At 39.7% G+C, this 11,513-nt stretch overlaps 1 protein-coding gene across 4 annotated transcripts in view; it reads left to right on the forward strand.

The window, feature by feature from the left end:
* SIGIRR (single Ig and TIR domain containing) overlaps nucleotides 1-8,419 on the forward strand; it is a 50,619-nt gene extending 42,200 nt beyond the window's left edge. For 3 of the 4 annotated variants that reach the window (XM_081313012.1, XM_081313015.1, XM_081313013.1), the window contains exons 10-11: nucleotides 3,356-3,438; nucleotides 5,709-8,419. In XM_081313012.1, the coding sequence (XP_081169138.1) occupies nucleotides 3,356-3,438; nucleotides 5,709-5,834 (209 nt within the window). In that variant the 3' untranslated portion in view covers nucleotides 5,835-8,419. Of the gene's footprint in view, nucleotides 1-3,355; nucleotides 4,750-5,189 lie in introns of all 4 variants that reach the window. The other variant, XM_081313014.1, reaches the window with a different exon arrangement.
* The last annotated feature ends 3,094 nt before the right edge of the window (nucleotides 8,420-11,513 follow it).

Here is an 11,513-nt window from a genome sequence, read left to right on the forward strand (position 1 = left end):
AAATTCATATTAAATACTGATCAGCAAGCAAGACAGGACTTTCCATAAAACAATTTGCAGTAACCATAAATTGTGTAGCGGTATAGAGATAGATGGAGATTGCATTTTAATTATTGTGATAAATTTATTTTAATGTAGCAATATGGGAGGGTGGCATATAATCTTTTCATTAAGTAACATTCTGACTTCCTGTGTCGTATATGCCAATATATCATAACTGGGGAAAAAAAAGAAAGCAATAAGAAACACGAATCAGAATTGGAAGGGGATATTTTTAGACCATCAAGCCCAAGCCCTGCTCAGTGCAAGAATTCAAATTAAAGCATGCTTAACAGATTTCTGTCTAGCCTTAGTCAAACATATGCAGTGAAGTTGAATCTCTGGATAATTGGTTCCAGCATTGAGCTACTCTTACCGGTATATATTCTTACGCATGACGTTCTTTACTGTATGTATAAAAAACATGTCAGAAACCACCAACAGCAGTGGTGGGATTCAGCCTGTTTGCACCACTTCAGCAGAACTGGTAGCTAATTTTTTGTTGCCCAGGCCCAGAATGGACTTCTGGAAGCGGCATCCACACAGAGAACCGGTTGTTCACATATTTGAACCCCACCACTGACCAACAGACTATTACAACCACATGGCATCACCGTGGCACACAAACCTACCAAAGCCATCCAAAACACCCTACATAAACCCAAAGATCCAGCAGCCCCAGAAGAAAAAAAAACAGGAGTCATCTTCAGCATGCAGTGTGAGGACTATAACAGCCACCATTTAGGACCAACAGGCAGAAGACCAACAGAGTGCCTCTATGAATACCATCTACTAGCGCAGACATGTCAAACACAAGGCCCGGGGGCCGGATCCGGCCCACAAAGTGGTTTCATGTGGCCCGCGAAGCCATCCTGGAAACAGTGAGGGAACGGCCCCCACTGCCTTGGCCCTGGCCCAGAGACCCTCCTTCTGCCAGAGACCCTCAGATCTGTCCCACTCCTGCCCAGGCCCCCATAGGCACCCTTGATGCGAACGATGTAGAGCTGGCCACGCCCACCCAGTAGGCCATATGCACTCTAGCCACGCCCACCCAGTAGGCCACGCCCACCCCAGCCACACCCACCCCGGCCCCCTGAGGGCAACCGCAATGCTGATGCAGCCCTCAATGAAATTGAGTTTGACACCCCTGTACTAGCGGGAACAAAAAGACCAAAACACCTCACCAGCAAGCAACACCCAGAGGAGCAGAGATTAACACCAAGATTAACATTAGATCAACAATCCAGAAGTTAAAAATACCTCAGTCAAGCAACCAGCAGCTCAGACAAACAAACAATAAACAACAGTCAAGGGTCCGCCAAGGCTACTCCTGCCAACACTGAAAGGGCAAGCCATTTTATATAAAATGGGAGCAAACCCCACTCCCTGGTAGATGAAACGTCTGCAAGGAAACAGCCAAGCACAGAGCGCACCAAGGATCCCACAGTTCAACCCTGAGCCACACATACTATCTTCTCTTGATATTCTTTAGGTGTTTGAAGGCTGTTCTCATATCCTCTCCACTGCAGTTCTTCTCTGACTTCTTTCCATTTAGGTTCAGTGTTCTTGATCATTCTACCCTTCTCTATATGCCCTTTCCAATTTATTTGACCCCTTCTTAAAACCAGAAGGTGTCCACTGCAGTAGCATACGGTACTTGCGGTGAGATCTGGCCAAAGCAGAATAAAATAGAACAATTACCGTACTTCCCAAGATTTGAATAAAAATGAAGAGGAGTCTAGAAGCATATTTTTATATAGATCCCTTGATTAGGAAACTCTGCTTCTGTTGTAACTAAAATTGCATTTACTATTTTCCCAGCCATATCATGTGATTGACTCATATCCAGTTTAAAATTCTTTTGTATTTTAATTCCTTTTTCAAAGATACTCTTGTTAAGCTAGGTATCCCATCACATATTTGTATCCTTGATTTCTATTTTCCAAAACAAGAACTTTGCATGTGCATCTTTCCTTTGGCTATATTCAGCCCACTCCTTTGAAATGTTATATCTGCCATCTTGCTGTCTTGTCCAATTTTCTCCCACATGAAAGTTGGATAAACATTCCTGCCACTTCTTGATCCAAGTCATTAACAGAAATATTGTATTATAAAGGATCTCAGGCTGAATTTTGTGGTACCCATCTTGATCCCTCGCTCCAGTCTATAAGGACTCTCATCCTTAAGGACACTCCAGCTTGATGAGCAGTCTTGGATTGCACTTTCTGAGACAGCTATGCCTCCACTTATGCTTATGTCATTCAGCTTTTACTTCACTAGCTTCTCAGAATGTTACGTGGCATTGGTTGGATGTTTTGTTGAAATCTAGATGTATTTATCTACAACTCTCCCACATTTTACTCAACAGGTTATCAAGTTTAAAAGAAAATTTGATAAAATTAGTTCTTTTTGTTTTTGGCAAATATGCACTGACAACTGGTAATCAGAAGGATTCCCATTCTTTCCCTATAACACAACCTAACAGATGTGCACCTGCATGCTGACAATGAAAATCAGCTTCTAATCATATAAGTTGTCACAAAACATCATTGCCACCTCCTTCCCCTCCCATGATCCTGAGCTTGGTGTAAATCCTCAAATCTGGGTTGACAAATTTTGAAAAGGACTGCATTTCTATCCTTGATAATACAGGTCTTGATAATACATGCAGAGCAATATCACTTGCTATTGTTAACACATCAACATACCATAAATGTATAACTGGAAGTTAGTTGAAAGTTATAACCACAAATTAGTGATGAGAGGAACCAATTTGTTATTTTCAAATTTAATTAACAAATTCATTTTAGCTTTAAACGTCTCTCCAGTTTCCTGTTGGTTGAAAAATCAGCCCCTTTACTACTGTCTATGCCAAGCGAAGGCATATTTTGAGGTAAAACATGCAGAGTAAGTCTAAAACTACCAACTGAAGATCAAACCATGTGAAAATGTAGAGGTCTGTAATTGGAGTTCTCTCACAGGATCCAAGCTTTGATTGAAGTATTGATCAGAAATCATTTTAATTCATTTCCTCCAGTAGAATTTCCCCCCAGTCATAGATTTCTTGGATTTCATGTAATTTAATCATTACACTGACTTAATAGCATTTTGCAGAAGTATTAGATCCAGAACAATGTATAACTTGTTGGAAAGTAAGCTACTTAAAATGGTATTGAATGGGTTCGGTATTAGATATAGCTTCACTTTGAATATTTTGTAGGAATTATAATGTGCTCTGTTACTTCAAACTAACTAGTCTTGTGTGAACATTTGGAAATATTATCCCATTATCCCATTATTCTTTTCTGCCCTACAGTAATTCGGAGACCAATTATCCAGGCTCTACCACCACTTGATAGGATTGGTCCTGATGGTCCATGTCTCGGAGCAATGGAAGAGGTACGGCTTGAGGAAAACCAGAAGAATGAGATAGACATTTCTGACCTGGGATCTCGCAACTATGATGCAAGGACAGACTTTTACTGCTTAGTGACCGAAGATGATATATAAGGCTTGCTAAAGATATTCCTGTGAAAATGATAATTTTTACAAGCCTGGTATTCCTTGGCAAGGACAATTTGCTCAATTAATCTCTCTAATCCAGAACTGTCCAACAAGTACTACAGAACTCTGACCTGGTCTTAATACTTTCCAAAATGTCTTTCCCTAACCTAGATAAAGGATAGCAGTGAAAGAAATGTTCAGATGACACAAAAATATGAATAGACTTCAGAAGATAGGAATAAAACAGCAGAGGCTTGGCATCCTTCTGTTGGCCACTGCATTAAATAGGGCAATTGAATAAAGTGAACTTTAAACCTCCTACATGATTCTATAGGCATTCACCATTGGGAGAATGCAAAGTTTTGGAGAACATCTGGTTATCTTATACACCAATAGTGCCATACAATTTCAGATGATTATCTTGCATCAGGTTACAATGCTGGGACTTATCTAAGCAACAGGCTTGGCAAGCTTTTCAGTTACTGCTAACATCTCCAGGCAGGTGTTGATATGTGAGAAGTGAAGATTAATAGCTAAACATTATTAGTGTAATTGGATTTATATCAACACTAAGGAGATCTGAGACTCCTTGCTAGAAAACTGCAAAAAATGGCAGGTTTCTAAATGAAAAAGAGCTTTGATTTTCTTTGAAAGAAAATAACAAAGCACTCACTTGTACTTATTTCCATGTAAATTTGAAAATGCACCTTAATATATGCTAGCACCAAGAGATGCAGACTTGCACAGAATTTTTTTAGGCTAATGGAATAGTATTGCTCTTTATTCTTTATATAATGCTATCTAAGTAGGTGATGGCATTCTTTATTAGGAATTTTGCAAGTTGCAATTGAAACACCTCTAGAGGGTGCTAGATTGATTTTATTGATCTTTTCAAGCATTCTTAGTCTTCGATAGCCGAAACATGGAAGGTGTTTGGTACCACCTTTTCAGATGAACATATATTGTATGAAGGCATTCTGAAATCTTTCATAAACTGCAGGTCACATAAGATGCAGGCAGTAACTAAATTGGGATGACGCAAGGGGAAAGAGAGGGGATAGCAGTGTGGTTATGAAGATGCAGATTATATGTAAGATTGATTGCAGTACCTTCTAAAAACTATTATGTTTGTTGGGATTTTCTAAGACAGCCTGAAATATTTCGGTACAGAAACTGAATTCAGAAATCTCTTGCTCAATTGCACTGGTAGTGTTCTGTTACAGGCAGTTGTATTGCGAATATAATTCCTTGTTAAGACACTTATTGGTCTGTTTAAGCGAATTTAGTCACATTTAACGGCCCTTTCCAGACAGTGAACTCATAAAGCACCTGGTTCATCTGAAATACCTTTATTTTGCATGTAGAAGGTGGTTACAGCAGAGAAGGTGTGGTCAGGTGAATCTGGACGGAGCTTTAAGGTCGAAAGACAGTAACAGGATTACTGTCCACATGGCTTGTGTTCAGATGTTACAATGGAGGATGGAACACAAAGGAGCAAGGAGAAGGAGGAAGTCCAACCCAGAAGGGGTGGATCCCAATACAGCATCATGAGCAGGATAGGAAATACATCACAAAGGGGGAGGTACTGGCAGACCCAATTAGCATATTGGTAATTTCCCAAGCACAGCCACGTGGTGGCAGCACAGGTAGACTTCCTTTTTTCCCCAAGGGGAAAATATGTATAATGTATCCAAGTTAGTTCCAGTAATAACTTGAAAGGAAAAAAAAAGAGAAAAATATCTTAGATGCCTATTGCTAGGGGAAAGGGCACTTCCATGGGAAACAGAGAAGGGATGCAGAAATGGGGCTGAGAAAGAGACCAAAAAAGAGGGAAAAATCTGAATACAGAAGATGGGCAAGTATGATGTCAAAATGTGTAAAACAAATGCCTCGTGGAGTATCAAGAATTCAAACACATTGGGATAGGTTCCTCTTAGGATCACGAACAGTTACTCAAGTTCCCCAAATTTGAAAGTACCGAAATTAGGACTAACTCTTCTAAGCAGTTGAGTAAGCATAGAATCTTGAGAGGCATATTGAAATTGCCCAAGTTTCATCCAAATTAAACTCGGGGGGGGGGGGAAAGTTAATTCAGAGAGCAGCAAAGTTAATCTTGCACCGATATTACAGTGATGGTGCTTGATCTAGTGTTTCTTTGTTTTTAGATCATTGTAATGACAATTCTTCTTCCTCGTTTTCTTGTCCAATATTCTATACCAATTTTCTTCAGGCAAATTTCTCTGTATCAAGGGACCAAGAACCACAGGAACATTTCAAGAAGCCAATCTTAGACTGTGCTTAAGTACTGGTTTATGCAATTCAAAAGGCAGCTGCCTGTGGAGTTTCCTCAATCATCCAGCTCATAGGGGTCTCAAAGGTGCTTTTTTTTCAAAAGGCAACTGGGCTATTTTTCCTTGATGAGGAAGAAGAAAACATTTAGCTTCTTGGATGAGTACCGAAACCACCACCACCACCACCACGTCCTCCTCCTCTTCCCTCCTTCCTCTTCCTTTCCCTCCTCTTCCTCTCCTTCTACTTCCTCTTCCTCCTCCAAAAAACTGTCCAATTGCCTTTTGAGAAAAAAAGGGCACATTTGAGTCAAAAGGCAGCTATTATTACTTTAAAGATTGGAATGCAAATAAAGTGTTGGAATTTTAACCAGCTGCTGCCCATTTCCTTCTAATATAGGCAGATGTGATTGATAGCTTACCAGGCTTTGGTCTCAGAATCAAAACTGAAGCCATCTTTTTTCATGAATATCAAGAGAGCAAAGCTGAACTGAGGGAAAAAATGGCAGCTTTTTCAAGCAAGGATAGAAGTGACTTCCAGGACATAACTAATGGGAATCCTCGAAACTATCTTGAGAGAAGGGGTTAAAAAAGATTATAAATGAGAGCCTCTGTTTCTTTTTATATCAAAATGATATTTTCAATAAATGTTTGTAAAGAACATCATTACCAAGCATATTAATGTTATCTTGTGTTAGTCCATTTCATATGGCCTATAAAATCAGACCAAGTTTGAGGCCCACTTCTGTCTTGCTTTTAACTGGCTGAAATTCCATCTGAATCCATTTGTGATTGCTTTTCTCCAGAAATATCAAAGTTTAGAAAATGTTTACTGGCATGTTCTTCCTCTTTCAATCTAGACTTCAATCTGAAGTCAAAGGGAAGTTTGAAGATGTCTGGTGTAAGTTGAGGGATACAAGAGATTAGAATGTAACATAAGATAATGCAACATGAGCACAGAATGCAAAAAGAAGGGACTGGAAACACCTATTTTGCTCCATGTCGAAGCCAAGTAAATTGTTGATCAAGAAACAGCCAGGATATGGTACTAAGTCCCATTTATTAAAAAAAAAACATTGGCTGAAAGAGAGGAGCATTCTGCAAAATTATTCAAGCAGCACATACCTGAATTCTATTAGGTTAAAATGTATCTTTAACATTTTTGGTTGCATGCAATACCTGCATTGATTTTTTTCATTCTGAGAACTTTCATGCAGTATATAACAAATTAGATACATATACATTTAGCATTAGTTGTTACAACAAAAGCAGTCCAAAAATTGGTACTATTTTACAATAAAGCAAGTTATTAAATATATTAGTAAATCATAATAAAATATAAAGTATTTTAATACATTGCTTTAAAAATGAAAATCCAGAAAAGAATTATTTAAATATATGAGGCAAGATATCAACCAAGAATCATTTGGCTTGTTACGTGACTTAGGGTGACAGGAATACTAAAGGAAGGCTGCCAAGAAAGTGGGTGAATTCTTTTGACTGGTCTTCATCAAAGGCCCCAGACTTAACATGTTATTCGTGGCATAAATTGACACATCTCTGACATGGGAAGCAGCATAGAATTGGGACCAGAGCTATTACAGTGGTCAAATAATTTGGAATGAGGTGTGCATAGTTAAATTGCAATGCCTCAAAAAGATGATTGAAAAGCAATCATTGTGCAAAAAGCCTCAAAAAGATAGTTCCAAGCCAGATGTACAACAAAATAGTAATTCTGTTTCAGCCTTAGTATAATGTATTGCACTTTGAGCAACATATTTCATTCACATGGAGAGGTCTGACAGGCAGGGCCCTATCCAACAAAATGAATTTTAATGTGGAAAAAAGCAAAGTTTTACATTTAGGCAGGAAAAAAAATCAAAGGTGTAAGTACAGATTAGGCAAGACCTGGCTCAAAAACAGAAACTGTAGGAGGGACCTTGGAGTCCTAGTGGATGATCACTTGAATATGAGCCAGTTGTGTGCAGCAGCAGCCAAAAAAGCTAATACAATCCTGGGTTGTATAAACAAAGGCATAGGCTCAAGATCACGCAAAGTAATATTACCACTTTATAAAACCTTAGTGAGACCACACCTGGAATACTGCAACCAATTTTGGTCACAATACTACAAAAAAGATTTTGAGACTTTGGAAAAAGTTCAGAGAAGAGCAACTAAGATGATCCAAGGCCTGGAGACTAAAACATATGAACAACGGCTGCAGGTGACATGATAGCAGTATTCCAGTATTTGAGGGACTGTCACAAAGAAGAGGGCATCAAACTATTCTCCAAAGCACCAGAGGGCAGGACAAGAAACAATGGTTGGAAACTGACCAAAGAGAGAAGCAACCTGGAATTAAGGAGAAACTTCCTAACAGTGAGGACAATTAACCAGTGGAACAGCTTGCTTTCAGAAATTGTGGGTGTTCCATCACTGGAGGTTTTTAAGAAGAGACTGGACAGCCACTTGTCTGAAATGGTGTAGGTTTTCCTACTTGAACAGGGGGCCGGAATAGAAGACCTCCAAGATCCCTTTCAGCTCTATTCTATTCTTTTGGAAAAGAGTCTTGCTAAAGGACAATTAAAACTATCAAGCAGTTAAACCATTTGCCTTGTGTTTTTTTTAAAAAATATTATTATGGCTTTTTAAATAAGAAAAAGGAACTAAGGAAGATAAAGGTTTAAAATATTAAGTGGTTTGAAGAAAACCGATACAATCTTCCTGCCACCAAACCTCAAGTGAAATTGAATGGCAGTAATTTCAGGATTGATTCATACCATGCCTATTTAAGGCAGGGCTTTTCAACCAGTGGTACGGGTACCACCTGTGGTACATTGGCACCTGGCAGGTGGTACACAACCATCCTAGAAAAGTAGCGGGGGAGGGAAATGAGCTGAACTGGTGGCAGCACTGGACAAGCTTGAGCGAGAGATGGCTGGAGCTGCACAGGGCTCAGTGGAAGCACACGGATCACCGTCAGGCTCCAGCTGGAACTTGCCGCTGATCCTGGTGCTTCTGAGCCCAGAAGTGCCGATCAGCTGGAATGTTGCAGCATCTCCAGGGTCATGTGAAGTGACCAAAACCTGCTGCAACCATCCAGCAGATGGGGGGGGGATAAAACCAAACACCCCCACCCCACCCCACCCCTGCTGCCAATCATCAACAGAAATGTTCACAACAATGAAAACCTCGGACAGGAGGAAGAGCGCCACCAGGCAGGCAGGCAGGTGTCTTGCTCGGCTGTGGCTTGAGGGGCACTTTTTTCAGTGCCATTGTAACTTCGAACAGTCACTAAGTGAACTGTTGTAAGTCGAGGACTACCTGTACTTCATCACTTTTTTTCCTTTCTTTTTTTTTTTTTGGTCATCAAGGTTTTGCTAGGCGACTGGTGGTACTTGGATGTTGCCATATCCTAAAAGTGGTACAATGGGTGAAAAGGTTGAAAAGCCCTGACTTAAGGAACTGAACTAGCAAAATATGGTCGTCTATTAACCTAGCTAGCTTTATATTGCCCATTCTCTTTTAAGAAAGTTATTAGCTATGAACTTTAGATAGAATTTCCCCTTTCAGAAATAATATGAAGACAGCCAAGTTTTTTACTTTCCATGGAATTGTTATATTTTCCCAAAATCAGGAAATTATAATTTGCTGCAGGAATTGACTCTATTTTTGGTCTGATTCAAAGGAGACTACCATGCATTCTTATAAAGATTTTAATTGTTATCAGTGCAATTGCATGCAAGTTGCACCCATGTTTTAGAGAGGTCTAGATTTTGAGTTCATTGTTGCTGCTAGTTTTAAGGGCAAGAACAGCTGACCCCAAGGTTTCATCTTAGGCATAATAACAATGACAATGACAATAACTATAACAACAACAACAAGAAACAACAACAACAAACAACAACACCAATAATAATAATAATAATAATTAATAATTAATAATAATAATAATAATAATAATAATAATAATAATAATAATAATAATAATAATAATAATGATAATTTGGAAGGGACCTGAGGTTATCTAGTCCAACTCCCTGCTCAGGCAGAAAACCCTATACCATTTCAGACAAATGGCTGTCCAGTCTCTTCTTAAAAACTTCCAGTGTTGGAGCATTCACCGCTTCTGGAGGCAGGTTGTTCCACTGGTTAATTGTTCTAACCGTCAGGAAGTTTCTCCTTAGTTCTAGGTTGCTTCTCTCCTTGGTTAGTTTCCATCCGTTCCTTCTTGTCCTGCCTTCAGGCCCTTTGGAGAATAGCTTGGCTCCCTCTTCTTTGTGGCAGCCCCTGAGATATTGGAACACTGCTATCATGTCACCCCTCGTCCTTCTCTTCATTAAACTAGACATAGCCAATTCCAGTAACCGTTCCTTATATGTTTTAGCCTCCAGCCCCCTGATCATCTTTGTTGCTCTTCTCTGTACTCTTTCTAGAGTCTCAACATCTTTTTTACATTGTAATGACCAAAACTGGATGCATTATTCCAAGTGTGGCCTTACCAAGGCATTGTAAAGTGGTATTAATACTTCACGTGATCTTGATTCTATTCCTCTGTTAATGCAGCCTAGCACTGTGTTGGCTTTTTTGGCAGCTGCAGTACACTGCTGACCTAATGCTGCACACGCTAGACCAGGGGTAGGCAACCTTGGCTCTTTTATGACTCGTGGACTTCAACTCCCAGAATTCCTGAGCCAGCATGGGAGTTGATGTCCACAAGTCATAAAAGAGCCAAGGTTGCCTACCCCTGGGCTACACTCAAGTCTGTCTTTGCTTCAAGATACTCTCTACAGTGAAGTGAATTGTAGCACCAGTTGCTATTAGGCAAAAAATGCAAAACGATAAATGCTTAAGAAAATATTTGCTTTGCAAAGCATCTTGGCAAAACATGAGCTCATCCCTTCTACTGTAAAGTTAAGGCGTTTTCCTAGTTTATCCAAACCTGAATGAGATAAAATAGACCTTGACACTGTCAAGAATGACATTTTTCTTTCTTAGCCTGTCCTACGTGGACAAATCTGGATTACGTGCTTACCAGTTTTATTACAGCAACGTTTCCCTTAAAGAATTCTAGGAATGATAACTGGGTAGCAGTGCTGGAAATACTGCTAGACACCAGTGGAACAGGAGAATTGTACAATCAGCTTATTAAGTTAATAATACCAATCACATAAAAAGGAAGTAACACCAGTGACAGATCTTTTTGTTGTTGTTGTTACTTGGTAACAAATGAGTCTGTTCAGGGATGGGTAGCCTGCAAATGCCCAAGCTGGGGAGCAGACTTTGCAGTAATTATTTATTTTTTATTTTAATTCCATTTATATCCCGCCCTTCTCCGAAGACTCAGGGCGGCTTACAAGCTTAGCAGTAGCCTTCATTCTATGTATATGCCTGCTTATTAGGGCTTTCACACACACCCCCAAGTGGCATTATTGGTGGCAGGAGGACAAAGGCCTCTGGGAAGGGAAGACTTTTGAAGGCAAGCAGACTTCCTATTATTTGCAACAGTTGTGGTTGCATACTGTAGGATGCAGAATTTTAGCAGGTTCACTTTGTCCTGCAGGCATGAAGAAAAAGGTGTAATTAAAAGGTTTATCTCTATCCTTTTGTTAAAGCTACAAGAGCTCTTAATCCACTCCTTGTCTTTAGAGCAGGATTTCCCAGTCTTGGCAATTTAAAGAT

This window comes from Vipera berus, assembly GCF_964194415.1.
Source record: "Vipera berus genome assembly, chromosome: 1".
NCBI classification, from domain to species: Eukaryota; Metazoa; Chordata; class Lepidosauria; order Squamata; family Viperidae; genus Vipera; species Vipera berus.